Source organism: Gallus gallus, chromosome 3, assembly GCF_016699485.2.
Source record: "Gallus gallus isolate bGalGal1 chromosome 3, bGalGal1.mat.broiler.GRCg7b, whole genome shotgun sequence".
Lineage (NCBI taxonomy): Eukaryota > Metazoa > Chordata > Aves > Galliformes > Phasianidae > Gallus > Gallus gallus.
In genome coordinates this window covers 3536375-3556664 of record NC_052534.1, presented here as the reverse complement: position 1 = coordinate 3556664, position 20290 = coordinate 3536375, and the positions used below count along the sequence as shown (strand labels likewise).

Here is a 20290-nt window from a genome sequence, read left to right as displayed (position 1 = left end):
GGTTACAGAGCTCCTGTTATGGAGCTCCTCCAGGCTGCAGCCAGTGCTATTGTTATTGTGAAGCACCTCTGCGCTGTTCAGGCTTTGAAGTAGGTGAGGCGGTCTCCGCTCTTTCCTCTTTTTTTTTTTTTTTCTTTTTTCCCTTTTTCCCCCAAGCCTCAGCTCTATGATTTAGGCTGGAAGCAGATTGTTCAAGAGCGCCAGGGGAAATCTGGCAGGCGCTGACCGACCCCGCAAGAATTTATTACCAACCCTTTTAGCTGCCGCCTCTGCCTTTGTTACCCAGCCCTTGGCAGGGGGGGTCCATCCATCTGCAGCGTCCAACACTGCATTCACTGCTCACCAGGTGAGCTCCCGGGACAACCATCCCTCACCATCCCACTCCAGGACATCCTCTGGGACTGTTATCCAAATGAACCGGCGAGGATTTAAAATGCCACCTGAGTTAAAAGGACCTGATTAAAACTGTACCCTCATCACACTTCTTAAACAGCCGGTTGCATTGCCGTATTTACATTAGTGTCAACTTTAATTTAAATCCCGCATAACGATATTTGCTCCCCTAAATTCATTCGCCGGGAGCGCGGCACAAATTACTCGGAGCTGACTGCACTTTCCCTTTGTCTGCGTCGCAGCGTTTTGGAAATGAAGGCTGAGCACCTCGTTAGGGTCTCATTAAGCAGCCCAATGCCGGGCGCTGGGCTGGAGATTGGGGCTGGATTGGGGCGTTGCGGTGTCGGCCAGGTGCTGGCATGGCAGGGACACGTGGGGTCAGCTCTGCAGACAATGGGAGCCCTCCTGCTCTCCTGACCACCCAGTAGGGGAGAAGGGGGAAAAGAGACAAAAAAAAAAGCCCACAATGAAATACCCGGAGGTTTCTCAGGTTTTTGTGACAGCAGTGTTTAAACTCGGTGCTTCCTGCAGGTGTGCTCTTTGACGACGAGTGCTCCGTGTGATCTCAGCCAGGCAGGCGTTTTCTTTAGTCCTCGGCGCTTTGCCTTTTCACCTCGTCAAACCCTTTCAAGCTAAACAAACCTTGTTCCAGCCTTGCTCACCGAATCCCAGCCTGGGGCGGCACGAAGCGGTGTAGCATCACGGTTGGAGCTGGCGTTTGGGTCGGAGCAGCATAGCACCACCTGGGCAATGGGCAACGGAGGCAGGAAGGGGGCAAGGGGAGGGCAGGGGTCAGCAGCCTGGCTGTGGGGAGGTGGCACTGAATGCGGGGGTTGCTGGATGTGCCGCTGCCCGGTGTCACCTTGTCCTCGAGCTCCGCAGGGACGCGGCTCCGCGCGGCACCAGATTTGCGTGGCTAAGTCGACGGCCGTGCAGCTGTGCTCTTATCTGGTCAGAGGAAGAGGATGAACAACAAAAGGGCCTAAGAAGCCCGGTTGATGCATGGGAAAGCCATTGGTTGAGCATTGTGGCTGCCCTTCTGCTGAGCAAATAGTTCAAACTGTTCATTCCCATCTTCTATTCTCTCTCCGGTACATTGTTTGTGTCCTTGCATTTCATTCTGCAAGGAAGATTGCTCTCTGGGCCTATAAGCAAACAGTCCAGAAAAGAGCCAACTATCCTCTCCTTTTCCCTGGAGAACTAGCATTTTTATTTCAGCTCCAAGCTGTCAAAGAGCTGGAGAGTTTATGTCAGTATCCTGAATTAATTGCTTTAAGCTGGAGCAGCCTAGATGAGCCACCAAATGTCCAGAAGATGTTTATTAATAACGTTTCCTGCCGGTTTTGTTCCGAGCTGCGCTCTCCCGTCCAGTGCCCTCCATTCACTGCCTTGGGGTGGCGAAGCCAAAGCTGCTTACGGGGAATTAGAGCCCGCTGCCAGGCTTTGTCACCATCCCCGTGCCCAGCGCCGGGAGCTCTGGTTGGGGTGGTTTGATGCTGGGAGCAGGAGGAGGAGGGAGACGGATTGCTGCTGGTGGGGCCCTTGTTTAAACACAAATATCTTCGGTAATTAGCAAAAGTGGCGAGGAAATTACCGATGGAAAGAGAGAAACCACACGGAAGGTAAATGGTTCTGTGTTTAAACATGATATATTTTAAAGTGTTCCCCAGCGTGAAAGTCGCTGTTTAAGGGAATGAAGTAATAAACCAATTTATATACCAATAGAAAGTGGAGATCCTGAGTGCCTTTGTGTAAATTTTCCACTTGACTTTTCATTATCTACCTGAACAAAATCAATCTATATGTATGGGATCAACGCGCAATATGAGAGATAAAAGACGAAATAAATGCGCTTTGCATATCCCGCGGATAAAAGCCACGGGGCTCCAGCCTCCCTGCCAGGCAGATGCATTTTATAAAATAAATCATTTTGCCGAGGAAAAAGAGAGCAGAGAGGAGCATTACTTCTTAAGTGTTTACTCCCTAGCTTGAAATATCGATCCTGTCAAACGAACGGTGGTTAATAAGTAACTCGGGGGAAATGTGCTGCTCCGTGCAGCACAGCGCTGCCGCGGCAGGGGATGCGCTGGGGCCGCTACCTGGGGCAGCACAAAAAGCAGAGCTAGAGGCAGAAAGAAGCGAGCAGGATGCCTCTCCCTCGGCCCCCTGCCTGGAGATGGGCTTTGGGGTAGAGCAGCCCTCCCAGCCTCGGGGATCCCTCTCTTTTCTCCCTTCAGGGCTAGGTGAACAGGCAGGATCCCCTTGTGAGTTTTTTCCCTCGCTAGCAGGATACAGGAAAGCTTAAGAGGCACTTTAGAAGCCGCAGCCCCACCTGGGCACGGCGGATTCCTATTCCCCATGAAACTCCAGCCCTGGTGTATTCCTGCCCCCAAGGACCCAGATCCGGCCCCATGCAGGGCAGCGCCTGCCTCCTCCAGCATCGCTACTGCCGTACCCACACCATTCGGCCACGAGGGATCTGGTGGGGTCAGCGGGGTATGGGTATGGCATTGGTGTTTGCCAATTGCCAGAGCCACCTCTGTGCTGGCACTGCTGTGACTGGCACAAATACTTCTATTTTCCGAGAGAAACAGTAAGGCCACAGAGCTCCATCCACTGCAATATAAAGAAAATAAATCAACTTGAAAAAATTGATTTGAGGAAGCTCCCGCTTTGTTTCCTGTTTCTATTTTTTCTTCTTTTCTCCTAAAATTCCAGGCAGGAGGGAAGAAGTGGGGCAGAGAGTGGGCACAAAGAGAAACACAGGGATGAGCTGATTGCTTCCCAAAGCCAAGAGTTAGCAGGGATGCTCCTGAGGAACGTGCCTGCTGTTGGCTCAACATCTGCAGCCAGTTTATTAGTTTGCTAATGACGCCTCAGATTGGACCCGGAGGGAACAGAAAGTCCTGGCAACCTCTTGCAGTATCAGCCTCACCTTCTGCCCCGTCCCACTGCCACCCTGAAGCAGAGCTGCTGCTTTCAGCCCCCCATCTCCAGTCTGTAATTTTGCAGTAGTGCAGAGCAACAGCAAAGGGAGGGATGTGCTGGAGGACCAGAGCGCCGTAGCATGGCTCAGTGCTGGATGGCAATTGCTGGGGTCCTGCAGGGTGGGATGAGTGTTCACCCTTAGGATGGCACGGATGTGCATCCCTCAGAAAGCTCCACAAATTCATTCATTCTTCAGCTTTCCCGGAGTGTTTTAACGATTTATTTTTTCCTAAAAGGATCCATCCCGGAGAAGCATCTTCTCAAATATCCTCGAGGCAGAGATAGCACTTCTGTCCGCTCCCGAGTCTACTGAAGCGTAACGCAGGTATTGCACACAAGTACAGACACAAAGAGGCAATCAGAGATGGGGATCTGGGGTTTCATAGGGGATGCACACACGGCAGCAGCACGCTCAGCACAGCTCAGAGGTTGGCCCCATCCGTCCTTGACACTGATCCCCCGTGCTGTTATTAAAATAAAGAAAGGGCAGTGAAGGTGAGTGCAAGTGCACACACCACCGGCTGCTTCCCCACCGTGCAGAGGGCTGCAAATCATCTCAGGGTCCCCAATCTCCTTCAGCGTTGCTGCTGTCGGTGGTGGGGTGGGAAGGGAAATCCCTGCTGGGCACTAGGGTGGGAAGGGGAATCACTGCTGGGCACTGCAGTAGCTATCTGCTTTCTGCTTTCCAGCCAGGCAAGGGAGAGCCTCGATCTCTGTATTGCTTGTGCAACGGTGTGAGTTTAAAACCTGTCGGAACATGGTCCTGCCCCAGCTGTTCTTGCACTGACCGTGCAGGCAGATGGCTGGCAGCAGCAAAGCTCCGGCTGCAGAAATCCGTAAGGTAAATCGCACGTCGAGGGCTTTCTTGCCGCCTGCTTTGCAAAGAGCAGGGCCCGTTCGGGTGAAAGCAGGAAGGCGTTCTGAACTCCCGGCCCTGGCAAGTGGGAGCTGAGCCGGTGTCCCCCCCCCCGCCCTCGCCCATCCCCGGGGCTACCTGCAAGTTGCCGGCCTCGCCCGGCTGCTCCGCCCGGTCCCTGCCCTGTCCGGCACGGGGGGAGGTCAGAGCTGGGGGTGGAAGGGTAAAAAATGGGGAGGGAAAAAGGGGAGGGAGAAGAGGGGAAAGGGGAAAAAGTTGGGGGGAAGGGGGGAAAATAAAGAATAAATAGGAAAGGAGTGAGAAATGGAAGGAATGGAGGAAAAAAAGGGGGGGAGGGGAAAGGAAAGAGGGAATGAAAGGAAAAGCGTGGCGAAGAAATGGAGGAAAAAAGGAGAGAGAAAGAAAGGAAAAGAAAATGAAAGAAAGGAAAATAAAGGGGAGAAAAGAGGGGAGGGGCAAGGAAGAAATAAAAGAACAACAGATGATAAGAGAGACAGAAAAGGAAAGCATGAAAAAGAAAAGGGAAAAGCATTCCCAGTGACAGAAGCGCTGCCCGCCCCGTTCGCTGCCCCGCGCTGCCCCAGGCGGGCAGCAGCCCCCGGCCCACACTCCTGCCTCGGGCACGCGTGGGAGAGCGGCCAGCCGGGCTGGGGCGGCGCGGGACCTCCAGGACCCCCCCCCACCGTCTCATATATATAACTTTGTTGTTGTTGTTGTTAATTCAATTTCACACCCAGCTGCACCTGCAAACGTAACACCCACCCCTCGTTCCAATCCTCCATCCATCCTTCCGTCCTTCCGTCCACCTCTCCATCCATCCACCACCCCGGAGCCGCACCCCACGCTGGCCGCGGTTCTTCTCCATCCTCCCGTCCCGATTCGCATCCCTGCGCCTGCCGCCCTTTCACTTAGGGCCGGGTTCTGTGCCTCTCTGGGCGTCGCGTCCCCCCTTGGTTCTCCATATCCCCCACCCTGGGGGGAAACCACCCCATTCTCCTGGCCCTCCCCGTCTCAGAACCGTCGCAGTTTCCACGCGTTGCGATTTAATAGGAAATAAACATCAAACCCATCGGCCCGGCCGGGGCTGCGGGAAAACTCGGGGCACTCTATTTTATTATTTTTTCTTGCTTATTTTTATCCTTCCCCCATTAAAAAGAAATAGGGAAGAGATTCCTCTCGCCCAGAGCCACCCCCCCTCCCCCGGGTTCCGTCAGAGAGGGGAAATATTTCGCTGAGAGACGACCGCAGCGAGAGAGCAAAAAAATAAACCCCAATCCGCTCCCGCCGACACCCAAAGCCCCGTTTTTAGCTGTCCCGTAAATAAGGAGCCGGCAGACTCTGCATCATCCTTCGCTATTTACTCTTTTGAAGGTTAGGCAGGGCAGAGGTAACAAACTTTTGAACGATTTTCCTCCTCCCCTTTTCCATCCTCTTCCCTACCTGGTTTTATGTGGTTTCTGGATTAATCTAGTGTGGAGCAGAAGCGGACTTTCCCCGGCCGAAATATAGGATTAGGACTATTTCTAGAAGAAAGAGGATAGTGTCAACTGCCTTTAGCCTGCAATAGTCTAAAGCAGAATTACAGCTTGTAAAATAGGTCTCCATCAGTTTCCCAGGAGACGAGTTAAGCCCTACTTGGGTGTTCCAGCTCTTTTTAGAACCAGCAATAATTAGACTCATCTCACCCTGAGCTGTCCGGTTTTTTTAGGATCCCCACCGACCGCTTTTGCATACAATCCTGCCGGGGCCGCCTGCCCGCACCGCTCGGCAGCAGAAACCTTCGGGGCGGTTCGGGGCAGGAGACGTCCCTTTGGCAAGCGGGGCAGCGCGGCTCTCCTGCCCGACGTGCCATTCCCTTGCGCTTTGATGTCCGCTGCCTTTGAGCCATCTCTGCATGTCATTAGGGGCCCGGACAATTAAAGAAGTGCCTTCGCACCCCCCCTCTCCCAACCCCTCCCCGCAGCGGAGGGGAAGTCGGAAAAAAATAAATACATCGGCCAACACGGCGAGCCGATGCGGGGCTGAGTTCGCCTTCGGATCGCGGCCGTGAGATGGGAAAGTCGCCCGCAGGGGAGCGGGAGGAGCCGCGACGGTGACAGCGACAGTGACTGCCGGTCCGGCCGCTCGCCGCCGGCTTTGGTGGCGGATTGGGTGGGGAGTCCTTCTGCCGCCCGGGTACGCGGCTCCGTCCTCGGGGCGGTCGGATGCCGCTCGGTCTCCCCGAAAGTCAAATAATAAAAAAAAAAAAAATAGAAATTTAAAATAATAATAATAATTAAAAAATCGATCTGTGGGAATGAAGGGCGGAAGCGGAGCTTAACGCGCTGCTCTTTCTGAGGGGCTGGTAGAGGGGAAATGCGGCTGGGAGGGTTCGGAGGAGGCTGGGGATGCTCGGGTGTAGAAATAGGCTATCTATCTATCTACCTGTATCTATTAATAGCGATACCATACAAATAACGAGTAGAGGAAGGTCGCGGAGTGCAGCCCCGCTCCCGCCGGGCTGGGGCTGCCCGTGGCCGGGAGGTGAGCCTCTCCCGGGCCGTTCCCACGCGTGTCCCCTCCCCGCACGGCGACACGAGTTCGGTGGCAGGTCATTGGCGAGTGCTGTCCCCGAGAGCCCGTCACTGCCGGGCACCCGCTCGGTCGGAAGCAGGGACCTGGCACGGGGACGGGGACACGCGTGCACAACCCGCCCCCGGTCTCCGTGGGCCTCGAGAGACGTCTCCTTCCCGAGTCCCCGCGTGTGCGATGCCACTCGTGTTCGTGCCCAGCGGCCGAGCCCCGGCCCCGTTAAACGCTCGTTTTCCTCTTTTTCACCGTGTTGCCAACGAGAAAATGAGGATGGGGTCTTTTTCCCTCCTGTTCTTGCCCACGCGGGGACGGGGCACTGCCTGTGGTACCGGCAGCGGCGCTTCCCCGTGACACGGACACGGGAGAAATGCCGCTCGGAGAGAGGAACGAAAAAGCGCCGCGGAGCCGGGGAGGACAACGGAATAACGCGCAAAAAGAGGGGGGAAACAAAAAAAGGAAAGGAAAACAAACAAACAAACAACAACAAAATAAAGGAAAGAAAAGCAGGAAGAAGCGCGCGGCTCCTGGGGCAGCGGCGAGGCGCGGCGAGTCGGCTACCGCGCAGCCCCGTTCCTTCTCCGACGGCCCCACAACGACTCGAGCCCTCGGCAACGAGCTGTGGGGCTGCGGCCAGCCGCACCCCGCGCCCCGACCCGTCCCCACCCCGCTCCCGCGCGGGAATCCCCCTCGGACCCCAAATCCCCCTCCTCAGCCCCGGCTCCTCCCGGCCCCGCGCTCCCACGGCGACGCGGAGAGGCGGGGAGCGACGGCACCGGTCCGTAACGCACCCCAAAACCGAGACGGAGCCGCCGTCCCCCCGGTGCCCCCCGCGGCCCCGCGCCCCTCTCGCCCCCCTCGGGCCAGGGGGGGAGGCATGGGGGGTGGGGGTGGGGGGGGGACAGCGGAGCGCAGCCGGAGGTGACAAACGCAAAGAAGGAGGGGAAGGGGAAGCGCTGCGGGTGTCACCTACCTGCGCCCCGCGCCGCCGCGCCCGCTCTGCGGGAGCCGGGAGCATCCCCGCATTTATGGGAGCCGCAAGCGGGCGGCTGTTGACTTTAGCACAAAGCAAAGATTTCGCTGGCCGCTAGTTTAAAAATGAATATTTTACCAAGATATCGATCAGCTTTATAAAATTCAGTTAAGCACAATGGCTCAAAAGGAGAAGCGGGGGGGTGGGGGGGGGAAGAGGAGGGGAGGGGGGGGGGGAAGGAAAGGGACGCAATATAATATCTGTGTAAATTTGCTGAAGTATGACGTGGTGTTGAAAGTTTACCCTCCTGGAATTTGGATCTAGATTTCTCCCCCCCCCCCCCCCCCCCTCCGCCCCCCACTTTTTTTTCCCTTTTTTTTTTTTTTTTTTTTGTTTACTGACTTTGTTTATTCACAGCTCACGGTTGCTTAAACCGGCAGCGGCAGAATGCACTTGCAGGAGGACGGGGTGGGCTGTGCGAGGTGGGGGGGGGGGAAAGCAAAATGGTGATGGGGTGCATAGGGAGACGTAGAGGGGAGAGCGCGGCCCTTTGTATTTCTCCTTTTTTCCTTTTTTCTCTCTCCCACCCTCGCATTTCGGCGGGCGGCGGGAGGGAAACTCAAACATGAAATCGCAGCGAATTAAAGAGGGCTGAGGAAAACAATGAAAAAAGCGACAATAATTGTCCAGGAGCTGAAGGCCCCGAGTGCCACCATTGGTGCCCGCTCCGGACCGGCCGCTGCCGCGTCCCCAAAGCGGTGTCACCCCGCGCCCGTGCTCCGTCCCCGCGGGAGCCTTTTATGTGCTAATGAAACACATTGCACGCCTCGCTTCACAACGTGTGTGTCCTTGCCGTATAGAGACAGACAGATTGCTGCCTGGATCCCCGGTTTGTTTTTGGGAGGGTTTTTTCATTGTTTTTTCTCTCTCCCCCCTCTCCCCCCCTCCGCCTCCCCCGTTCCCTGTTCCCTTTTCTCTACCCGCGGACAAAGCGGAATTTTAAGAAGGATTTGAATGTTATTTCGGAAAGCAACATCTACGACGGCCGTAAACGCGTGGGAAAAACAACAAGTGGTTGTGAAAACGGGCACGGAAAGGGGGGAAGAAATGACAGCACCGCCCCGGGACGGGTTCCGCTGCCCGGGCCGTGGGGCTGCGAGCGGCCGGGAGGGCTTTAGGGCAGAAAGAAGCGGCGCTCCTCTGGCCGCACCGCTCCCGGCAGGGCCGTCCTCCCGACCCCCATCGTCAATACCGTTCGGGCTCCTCTCTTTTAGCGGCACCAGCCGTGCGCTTTGCCCCCCCGACGGCAGAGCGAGCGCGGCCGCGCATCCCCGCTGCCCACCGTCCCATCTCCACGGGGAACCGCTCCCCCCCCCCGGGACAGCTTTTCGTAGCTGACTCCCCCGAGCCTCCCCCCGGGCTGGGTGCGCTTCGGCCGGTCCTTCCGAGGGCAGCGGGAGGGAGGAAAGGGCCGGGAGCGGCACGGCCGCGCCGTCGGGGCCGCACGGCCGGGGGAGGAGGGCGAATCCCGGCAGAACAGAGATGCAGGGGGAAAAAAACCGCCAATAACACTTTAATAGAGTTCTGTGGCAACCTGGCTAGTCGCTACCAGAATACACATTTATAAGCCATAAATAAAGCATACAGAAACGATAAATTAATCAGATCCAAGTAGTTTACTCTCCCGGTAACATCAAGCGTTTGTTTCAATTACAACGATCTATCCTGACTTTTTTTTTTTTCGCTTTTTTTTTCCCCCGTTTTCTTTTGTTTTTTTTTTTCTCCCCCTTTGTACAATTTTACAAGACTTTCCATCCTCAGATCCCAAACTCGCACGGATTTCCCACCGAACGAGGGCTTCGTTTTCTTTGCGTCCATTTTTGTCTGTTTGTTTTTCTCTTTTCCCCATCACTTCCACACAAAAAAATAGATATATTTAGACCTCCTTGCGACAACGACAACGAAAAAAATAAGAAACCAGCCCCAACAGAAAAATCCCTCTCCCCTACACCCCCCTCCCACCAAACCGAACCACCCCGCAAGGCAAACCGAGGGGACCGCAGGGTCAGGGTTAGGGGGTGCCAGGCGAGGTGCGCCCGCTGCTCCCCATGTGGATGCAACCACCTGGAGCCAGCAGGGAACAAAACAAAAAATAGATAGATAGCTATATGGGTAGGTACCGTGCTCGGCAGCGCTCACAGTCCATCACGCTGCTAGGGGACCGTGCGGGGTGGGGGGGTTTTTCCCCCTTTGCCTTTAGGAGGAGTTCATGATGGGCCGGGAATACACACCTTGGTAGTAAGAAGTCTCTCCGGCCAAAGGGGAGGACTCCAATGGGTTTTTGTTCGTTACGGGCCCCATGGCCAGGCTGGCGGGCACGGGCGAGGCGTAGCCCGAGTAGTGCATCACCTGCTCGTAGGCCTTGAGGTCCATTTTGTGCGAGGGGTGGTGGTGGTGGTGCGGGTGGTGGTGGTGCTGCTGCTCGGAGGACGACATCAGGTTGTTGATGGAGAAGGGGTGGTTGAAGGCGTAGTGGTGCTCGGGCTTGAGGTGGGCGTCGTGGGGCAGCCCGGCGTGCGGCGGGGCCAGCAGGTGCTGCGCTGGAGAGGCCGCCGACGGCTCCCCGGGACTCGGCCCCGCCGCCGCACCCTTCAGCTCGGCCAGGGCACGCTTGTGGTCCCGGCACGGCGAGGCACTCGCTGGTGACTCAGCTCCTGCCGAGCCCTCGGAGCCCCCCGAGGAGCTGCCCTCCCCCAGGGGCTGGCTGGGGGGCTGCCCCGGCCCCTTCTTGCCCCCGCCGCCGTCCTTGGTCGCCAGCTGCTTCTCACACTTGAAGCGCTTCTGGCGCCGCAGGTAGCAGCCGTTCTCAAACATGTTGCCCGAGTCGGGGTGCAGCGTCCAGAAGGAGCCTTTGCCCGGCTTGTCTGGGGAGCGGGGCACCTTGAGGAAGCAGTCATTGAAGGAAAGCGAGTGGCGGATGCTGTTCTGCCAGCGCTGCTGGTTCTGGCGGTAGAAGGGGAAGAGGTCCATGATCCACTGGTAGATCTCGCTCAGCGTCAGCATCTTGTTGGGCGACTGCTGGATGGCCATGGTGATGAGCGAGATGTAGGAGTAGGGGGGCTTGGCGTGCGTGTAGCTCCGCCGGTACGTCTTGGGGTCCCGCGAGCGGTTGAGGTTGGATTGCCCATAGATGGGGCTCATGGAATTCATGTTGGTGTAGGGGGCCAGGGCGTTCATAGAGCCCGCTTGGCCTCCCATGGGGCTCATGCTGGGGCTCAGGTGGGCACCCATCCCCGCCACGCCGGCCGAGCCCATGCCGGCCATGGCCCCCGCACCTGGGGACATGCCGGCGAGTGAAGGGCTCATGCCTGTGTTGGCGTAGGACATGTTCATGGAGGTGGCTGCCGTCATGTTGGCCGTGGTGCTCATGGCCGACATGGTCATGTACGTGTTCATGCTGTTCATGCCCAGCCCCGCGTTCATGTTGCTCACCGAGGAGTAGCTCTGCGGGGACAAACGAGAAAGAGAAGGGAGATTTCAGGGGATTGGAAATGAGAGCAGTTCCCAAGTAGGACACCCCCAGACCAGCCCGAGGGAGTCCTCCGAAGCCCCAGCGCTGCGGGGTGGGAAGAGTTAAACCCCCGGGGGGCATCGGCAGGAGGTGGGGGGTGTCGGATCTCTCATTAACGAAAAAAAAAAAAGCCCTAATTTAGATATTGAAAAAGTCGGGATTTCGGCGAGCTCGGAGGATTCGAGCTGGAGGAAAAGGGACAGCCCCGAGCGGAGCGAGAAAAATACCTTGGGTGGGGGGTGGGGGGGAGGGTAGGGGGAAAGGAAAAAACGCGAATCGCCGCCCGGCAGCCCCGCTCGTTCCCCGGGGGGGGGGCGGCCCCGCTGCCCCCCGTCCCCTCCGCTGCCCCCCGGCCGCGGTTCGGCGCCTCGAGAATATTTGGTGACAAAGTTGAGGTTTCCTCCCAGGATCCCGGCGCGGGGATGGGGCCGCCCGGCTCCCCCCCTTACCTCGGGCTCCCCGTAGTAGTTGCTCCAGTCCGTGTGCTCATGGCCTTCCATTTTCACCGCTCCCAGCATACTGGAAGTGGAGTGCATGGCAGTTTAAAATTTAACAGACACAACAAACGACGACGCAGAGAGAGAGAGAGAGAGAGAGCAATCCAAAAAAAAAAAAAAAAAAAAAAAAGTCGCCAGCCCTCCCTCCCTTCTGCCGCTCTCCCTCCGTCGGAGCCGCTGGAGGAGGAGGAAGAGGAGGGAGGGAGGAAGGGAGGGGGCACCGCCGGGGCCGGGGTTTTTTTTCGCCGCCGCTCCTTGGGTGGGTTTCCGCAGAGCTTCGCGGCGAGGAGTCGCCCGGAGGCGATGGAGGAGCCGGAGGAGGAGGAGGAGGAGGAGGAGGAGGAGGAGGAGGAGGGAGGAGGGAGGAAGAAGAGGAGGAGGGAGGAAGAGGAGTACAAGTGCTGCAGTGACGTGGGTGCCCGAGTGATATAGCACGGAGCGGCCGGGCGAGCCTCCAATCCCCAGGTCCTCGGCTGCCCATTTGAATAATCAGCTCACACCTAGGCGGGAGCGGCTGCTCCGCGGCCCCCGACCCGCACCCCGGCGCGGCTCCCGGAACCCCCCCGCGTCTCCCCCCGCCCCCCGCAACGGGAGGGGTCCTACGGGACCCCCATTCCAGCCGCGCTCCGACGGGAGGTGTCCCCTCGCAAAGCCCAAAGAGAGCGCTCCCCGGTCCCCCCCGACAGCCGCAGCCCCCCGAGCCGCACTCACCTTTCTCCCCGCGGCTGCTCGGCCTCAGGCCGCCTTCCTCCCGGCCCTGGCCCGGCTCTGCCTCATGCCTTCCCGCGGCTCTGCCTCAGGTACCTACAACAATTTCGTAACTAAAACAAACAGGAAGGGCAGGGGAAGGCGGGAGCTGGGAGAGGGGAGCGCGGCGGGGCCGGGCTCGGCGCCGTCGGAGGACGCGCAGCCAGAGCGGGGCCCGGTGGGCGCCGTCGGGGAAGCGCCGCTCCGCACCCACGGACAGACCCACGGACGCTGCTCGAGTGTTGCCGTCGGGGAGCGGCTGCCTCCGTCCCTCCCTCCTTCCTTCTCTCCTTCCCTCCTTCCAGAGAGGAAGCGCAGCCCCCTCCGGGTGCCTGACACCTCCTGGCCCCGCAGTATTCTCCCCCCCCGCCCAGTGGGGGACACGGAGCTGCCGCCCTCCCCGTGCCGTGCGCCCTGTACCTACCTGCCCGGGCACCAGGCGGGGCAGCGCGGCACCGACCTTTTCCCTCGGTTATTTATTTGGGTTCTCTCCCGGCATTAACCCCAGCACCGCTCGGCGAGGTTAGCGGGAGCTTTTAAACATTAACACAAACCCAACAGTCGAGGGGCTTCGCCGGAGGGCTTTTCCCCTCGCCCCAGCGCCCTCGGGAGCCGTGTCCAAACGAAACTGGCTCCTATCGCGATAGCCGCGGCGATAGAAGCAGCCCGCCTCCTCCCGCCCATATTTAGAGGAGATGGGGGCTGGCTGGAGGCGAAGGGGGAGACCCCAGGGGGGCTGCCCTCAGGGCGGGGACGAGCCGGGAAAAGGGGGATTTGCCCCCAAAAAAGGGGGGGGGGAGTGGGGGGGCAAGGCCGGGCAGGGCTGTCCCGAGGTCTAAGAGCGGTGGCGCGGCGCCCCCTGTCGCCTGCTGTCCCCAATCCCGGGGGGCCGGGGGTGGAGGGACACCCCGCCTGCCTCCCCGGGGGTCCCTGCGACGGCGGAGGTCACCCTCCCGTTCATCACCTGGGAGCATCACCTGGGAGCACGTGTGCTGGGCAAGGCCGAGCCTCCCCGCTGTACCAGCACCCTGTGGTCCTAAATGTGAGACCCGTGGGCTTCCCGTGGGGCCCTCCGTCTCCCATCCCTTATTTCACAAGTCAAACTGCTACGCCGCTCCCCTTGGGCAGCCCAATAAAATCAACATCTTAAGAGCACGGAGAAAGAAGCAGTCAAGTAGGTAGTCTTGCCCTGTAGAGAAACATTTTCTTGAATGCCCCAGATGATAAAAATTGAAAATGTTCAGCAGCATCTTGTTTAAACATACCCGCCCGGGCTCCGGAGAAACGCACGGGCCATTTATAAAATGACTTCTTCTCTTTAATATTTAAGAAATATTTATTTTAAATTTAATTTTTAAATTGCATTTCTATTTGCACTGGGAGCCATGCCTGGAGGAGCCGGCATTCTCTTCCCGGAGGTGGGAGGCAGCGGCTGGGCCAACCTGGGCAGCATCCGGCACCGTTCTGGGCCACCTCCACCACTCACTGGTGATGGTGACAAGCACATCCCCTGCTCTTCTTGCTGGGTGAAGGCATTTCTCTGCAAAGGAAAATAAAAAATCAGCCCCTCCCTTCCCTTCCCCCCTCCCCTTACAACTGTACCTTATTCTTGACAACAAACAGGGTAATTATCTCCCTTCTACTGATAATTATCATAATTAATCCAATATAATGAACTCTCCCAATTGCCCTGCTGTTTCAAACTAAATGCGGTGGTTGTTTTTTCCCTGTAGCTGAGGAACTGCAAGACAGGAGCACTCACTGCCCTGTGGAACAGAGGCATTTTAATAACGGGAAGGAGAAGGAGCGCACATCACGGCAGTGGATGGTGGCATTTTCCCCCATAAGGTCCCTGGAAGCCCCTGTGGGGCTGAGGGCATCCCGAGCAGCTCTCACTCAGACAGGCAGAACAGACCCTGGGGTCACTGTTAGTTCCATATCTCTGCTCCCAAGGTCAGGGCTGTAGGGCAGGATGTGTGCAGGGGATGCTCGTGGCGTCCCTATGGTGCGCTGCCATTTCATTGTCACAGAACCATCTGAGTTGGAAGGGATCCTTGAAGGCCATCCAGTCCAACCCCCTGCAGTGCACAGGGATACCCACAGCTCCATCAGTGCTCACAGCCCCGTCCAGCCTGAGCTTGGCTGTCTGCAGGGATGGGGCACCACCACCTCTCTGTGCAACCTGTGCCTCACCGCCCTTATGGTAAAAAACTTCTTCAATATATCCAGTCTAAATCACCTCTCTTTTAGTTTGAAACCATTTCCCTTTGTCCTATCATTTCTGTGGGGCATGGCAGGAGCCGATATTCTTTGCTCACTCAAGGACTCAGATAGGAGCACTGAAATCAATGACATCCCATATTGTAGGGATCCTCCCGTCTCCATGAGTTACCCATCCAATGATGCTGGCCATCAGCCTCGGCCCCGCAGGCAACGACAGCAATTACACCCTGCTGTATTGACTTAACTATTTGACAAATTCTCCCACCAAGTCTTTCCTAATTAGATTCAACGTTTAATGGGGCTTCTTAATTCGTTAAAAAAAAAATTGTTTTCCAAGGCTTTAACGAGTCTAACAAAAGACAAATCAGGAGCATGCCAAAATACAGTGATTTTAATCTAACTCTCAGCCCAAAGAGATGCTGCGGTTTGAATGCTGGAACCCCTCTGGCAGCAGACACTGCTGGAAAGTGATTGTCACCTTACTGGGAAATAGCAGGAGATGCCTCCCATCTTTACAGAGGTCACAGATCATGGAATTGAGTTGGAAGGGACCCTTAAAGGCCATCCGGTCCAACCCCCTGCATTGAACAGGGATACCCATAGCTCCATCAGTGCTCAGAGCCCCCTCCAGCCTGACCTTGGCTGTCTGGTCCTTAAGGTCCGTGACAAAAAGATCCAGAAGCCCATCAGTGTGGTCCCAACACAGCCCTAAAAGCAGAGGGAAGAATTCCATCATCACCCATGGAAACTTTTGGAAGCGAAACCTTTGAGGGATGCTCCACATGTACCGCCTCCTGCGCTTATTCTTCCCAGGGCTCCAACACAAAGCCAGTTGGCACGGAGCAAACCTAGTGCAGCTGTGCCGTGCCTCATCCGCACACGTCCCTGTGGCTGCCGTCCTGACCTGGCCGCCATCTCTATTTTTGCCATATTCAGGTGTTATTTTTGCGTCCCTCCCCACTCTCTAATTATTCAAGGCGCTGAGCTGCTGTACCACAAGGTGCCATAAAGCACTGGAAGTGCTCAAAGGATGCACCTGGGGAAACGACGTCACCCAGCACGGTGAGCGGGGGACAGCTTGGTGGCACCTCGGGATGCTTGAGGACAGCAGGGGACAAGGAACCCATGCACAACCCATGGACAGGATGATGCCTTCTGGAAGGACTTCACAACAAAATCACCTGGCTGCCCAAAGCGTTCAGGCTGCGGCCGCTGTGAGGGGAAATGTTTTTTTTTATGTTTAATGATCAGTTTCTGAAAACTGAAATGCCTTTGGTTTTACAATGAGAAAACAAACAGAAAAACTGAATGTGGATACTCCTCCCAAACAGCCCTGCTTTAAAACCTCCCTGTTATTTTCCAACAAAACCCCTTTCTGCTGGAGAGCATCCAGCGGCGGAAGGCACAGCAGGAGGAAGCAGCAGCTTTCAGCACTAAATGGGTGCAAAACAGCCCTCACCGTGTTGCTGCACGTCACCCCCATCATGCTGGACCCCATGGGCTGGGGGATGTGAGATGCCTGGGCAATGTAGGATGGCACAGCTGCCTGGGGAGTGGTGGGGTCACCACCCCTGGAGGTGTTCAAGAACTGTGGGGATGTGGCACTGAGGGATGAGGTCAACGGGCATGGTGGGGGTGGGCTGGGGTTAGACTCGGTGATCTTAGGGGTCTTTTCCAACCTTAATTCCTCTATGATGCTATGCTTGGGTGATGAGGGATGCTCAGGGGATGAGGGATGCTTGGGAGAAGAGGGATGCTCTAGAGATGCAGGATGCTGGAGTGATACGTGATGCTGCTCCTGTGCACTGAGCAGATCAAACCCCTCACAAGCTGAGCTCCTGCCTGATGGACATTTATAGCTTTCTGAGTCATTACCAGCCTTGTTTAAACCAGTTCTACCTGGCCAAGACCTTTAAAATAGCCTCATTTATCCCGAAAGGCTGCTGGGGTATAAATAGCAGGGCGAACCGCTCGCGGAGCACCGAGCACGGGGAGCAGGGCAGCTCGCATGGCTCACAGCCCAGCTGGCACCCCCAGCATGTCCCCCATCCCCACAGTGCTGGGACAGTCCCCAGGGACCCCGTCCCCATTGGGATGGGGAGCAGCAGCTCTCAGGAACTCTGTGTCCCTGGCAGTGCTACCGGCAAAACAGCCAGAGCGGAGATTTCTGCTCCCAAAAACACGGAGCTGCCTGGGGCTGGGAGCCCGTCTGTGAGCCTGCGGTTTTGTGACCACTAATAGCAGCCCTGTGCCCTGCAGGATCACCCCATAAATCTGGCGTGGGTCAGACGCGGGCACACAAGCACGGTTCTGTTTAATTAGCACAAAACTGCTGCGGTGATGGGGTGGGGGGAGATTTGGGTCTCAGATGGGCACCCCATGCTCCAGCGAATCCCACTGCCAGGTGAAAATCTCTGGCTCCAGCTGTAGGATTGCCATAACTTTGGCCAAACAAGCTTTTATCTGACTCAGTAATCCCTTTTTTTTTTTTTTTTTTCCTCTCAGGACACCTGCTTGGGGCGGCGCTCTGCCTGGAAGCGCCCGCCCTCCCCGGGGGACCTCTCCCCCTAAAAATAACCCATCCCTTCCCACAGCATCCCCGGCCCTTTTGGGGGAGCACAGCCACAGCAGTGTCCCCGCAGCGTGTCCCAGGTGGCAGGCTGCTAAATAAAGCGCATCCCAGGAGCCGGTGGAAAGCTCCCCTCCAAACATTTCCCTCCCCTCTCTCTGATCTTTTCCTTTTTCTTTTTGCAGAGGAAACATTGCCCAGATCAACACATGCCCGAGGAGTGATTTTACACGGGTAGGACGGCGCTTGCTGCCTGCTGGAAAAACTTCCAATCAGCAGCATTCACAAGCTGGGTTTATTTTTCGCAGTTTTCTGAGTTGGGTTTTGTTTCGGTGCCAGAGTAAAGAGCTGGAGGTACATATTTCAGCCCAACCTGCAACACCCTCGTCATGGCCGGATTTGAGCGAGGAGAGGGCTGTGACCTACATTCGCAGCCCAGCCTGTGTAGGGCTCCCCAAACCCCCCAGCATTGCCCCGCTTCGCTTTATAGGGTTTATCACGGGGTCGACGCTCATCCATTGCAAATGCTCTGCCCCAAACGCCGACCCCGAGCATCCTCCAAAGCCTCGAAGCTGGGACACGGGGCTGGAACAAAATTACCCAGAGCTTTTAAAAGCTCTCCCACCTTCGTCTCCGCTCTTCCTCCGGGTAGGTGTCCCGGCGGCGGCAGAACAAGACGCCTACAGAGGGCTGCTGGAAGCTGTCGGGCCGGAATACACTGGGAGGCCTTTTTGCCTGGAAACTATTTCCTACCCGCAGGCTGCGGTGGCAGCAAGCATTCCTGCGCGGGTTGGCAGGCGGGCGGTGAGCCCCGGCCCGCGGCACGGCACTGATGTCCCCACCACAAAGCCCTTTTATGCTCGTGGGATTGGGGTTTGTTTTCTCCGAGGGGAGACGCGCAGCGTGCCGATGGTGAGCGGGGCGAAGCGTCGCCTCCCCTTGTTTCACGGGGCGAGCGCAGGGAAAAAAGAGAGGTTTGTTGCAAAGAGACCCGAGCCGGAGCTGTTGGGGAGCAAAAACAGCCCATTAAAGTCAGGGCTGCGGCCATAAATCAATAGAGCTGCTGCTATTTCCATCTGCCAGGCGAGGAGTGGGGCAGTGCCCATGTGTCCCCTGCCCACGTGTGCCGCACGGAGGGATGTATCCCCTGCCAGGGGACGTGGCAGCACATGGTGAGACCCCCACTGGCTGTGGGTCCTGATGAGCCGTGGGGCAGCACCCTGAGCCAAACTGCCCCAATAGGGTCCGGATGTTTTTCCCAAAGCCCCAATGAATGAAGATCTGTGATTGACGAAGGAGATGCGATCGAAGAGCCGTGATTGAAGGGACGTGATTGAAGGGATGTGATTTTTGGTTTCCCTTTCCCATAAATACTCAGATGAGCCCACAAGTTGGAAAAGAAGAGATCAGGAAGAAGGTTTGGCGGCCCCATCGCCTCGTGATTCAATCTGTGTGCAGGAGACAGAGCTCCCCTTGAACGGTGATGGGGACACGGGGCCGCCTGGCAGCTCATCAGCCCTGGCTCCGCGTGCAGGCAGCGCCGGGCCCTTATCTCCCAGATACACATCTGCTGGGTGCACAGCCTTGTCCACCCGTACGTGGAGCACGGCTGATACCCTCAGCTTTCTGCTTGCCTACAGGGAAGAACACGCATCCCGAAGGGTCACCCAAAAATCAAGTGACAGCCATGCAGCCCACCGCCGTCGCCTTCCCTCCAGGGCATTTCCCTGCCTGGGGCACTTCCCGCAGCGCACCGCTGCCCGCTCCTTGCTGACGTCCTCTGATCTGTGCGGTCTGCAGGCGAGCAGCGGGATCCGGCCGCACACCGGCGATGCGCAGGAGCCCCTCGCTGCTTGCCCAACCCCCGGTTTTCAGGCCGCGCAGGTGCCGGCAGCCCTCACATTAGCACCTCATCAGCTCCCCGGGGCCCAGCGCAAACAGCCTGCCCGGCGAGGAAATGCCCGCGGCCTTGAGATGCGGGCGGCGGGAGGATGCTTCCTGCCTCCTCGGCCTCGGGTGGGCAAACAGCACCTGGGCGGGAGGGCAGGAGGGGGGGGGGGCACGGATGTGGATTCAGGAAGCGGCCCCCCCGAGCCCCCCGCCATGCACATGTTAATGGCACCCCGTGGCACCGGGCTATTAATTATTCCCACCGGCGGTACCCGCTGCAACGGGGGAGCTTCCCCTCTGCTTCCCACGCCGATGGGGTTTCTCCCCGCGGGAGGAAGCTCCCCGCTGTCGCTGCCGGGGGCCGGCATTGATTCGCGCTGTTGCTCGCCGTAAAGGTGAAAAGGAACACCGTCTTTAGAAATAAATAGAGGCCTGCTCGCCGGCTGAACTTATCAAGTCGGAGAGATGGCAGTCTCGGAAAGGAGAAAATAAACAAATTTGGCAGCCAGCTCGCTGAGCAGCGCTCCGGTTATCTCCGAGTCACAGCCCCGCTGCTCCGGAGCCGGGCGATAGCATCGCGAGGCACGCAGCTCTCCGCGGTGATGCGATCAGGAACAATCCCGAACCCGGCTCCGGGCAGATAAAACCCTTTTCTTGTCTCTGAGACGCTGAGATCAGTGCCCGCTCTGCAGGCATCGCCGGCCCTGGGCTCCTTGTTTGACTGAAATAATTTTATTTGAATACAATACGCTATTTCAACAGTTTTAAGTTGCATGTGATTATTTAAGATGGATTCAGTTTTAATTTAATCAGTTTAATGGGATTTTATGTTTTTAGATATAGCACTTCCAAATTGTCTGATTAACTTTTCAGAATCAATACGCTTAACGGCAAAGCATACAATTACACAGGCAAATGATCTCCTCCGTGGCCGGAGCGTGAGCGATTGCATGGCTTCGGCTTGGGTCACGGGGTGCTGATCTGATCCAGTGAG

At 57.2% G+C, this 20290-nt stretch overlaps 2 protein-coding genes across 3 annotated transcripts; one reads left to right on the top strand and one right to left on the bottom strand.

Annotated features, from left to right (window-relative positions):
- Window positions 1-9354: 9354 nt before the first annotated feature.
- On the bottom strand, window positions 9355-13065 carry FOXA2 (forkhead box A2). 2 transcript variants are annotated; one of them, NM_204770.2, is made up of 4 exons: window positions 13039-13065; window positions 12579-12671; window positions 11820-11889; window positions 9355-11303 (listed from the first exon to the last, which is right to left on the bottom strand). In NM_204770.2, the coding sequence occupies exons 3-4, from the start codon at window positions 11886-11888 to the stop codon at window positions 10056-10058; spliced, it is 1317 nt and encodes a 438-aa protein (NP_990101.2). In that variant the 5' UTR covers window position 11889; window positions 12579-12671; window positions 13039-13065; the 3' UTR covers window positions 9355-10055. The 2 variants fall into 2 exon arrangements, with proteins under 2 accessions (NP_990101.2, XP_046794381.1); XM_046938425.1 differs by lacking the exon at window positions 13039-13065 and having other exon boundaries at window positions 9358-11303; window positions 11820-12665.
- On the top strand, window positions 11905-20053 carry LOC112532067. The gene is made up of 3 exons (XM_025148865.2): window positions 11905-11910; window positions 12372-12667; window positions 17592-20053. The coding sequence occupies exons 1-3, from the start codon at window positions 11905-11907 to the stop codon at window positions 18454-18456; spliced, it is 1167 nt and encodes a 388-aa protein (XP_025004633.1). The 3' UTR covers window positions 18457-20053.
- Window positions 20054-20290: the final 237 nt, after the last annotated feature.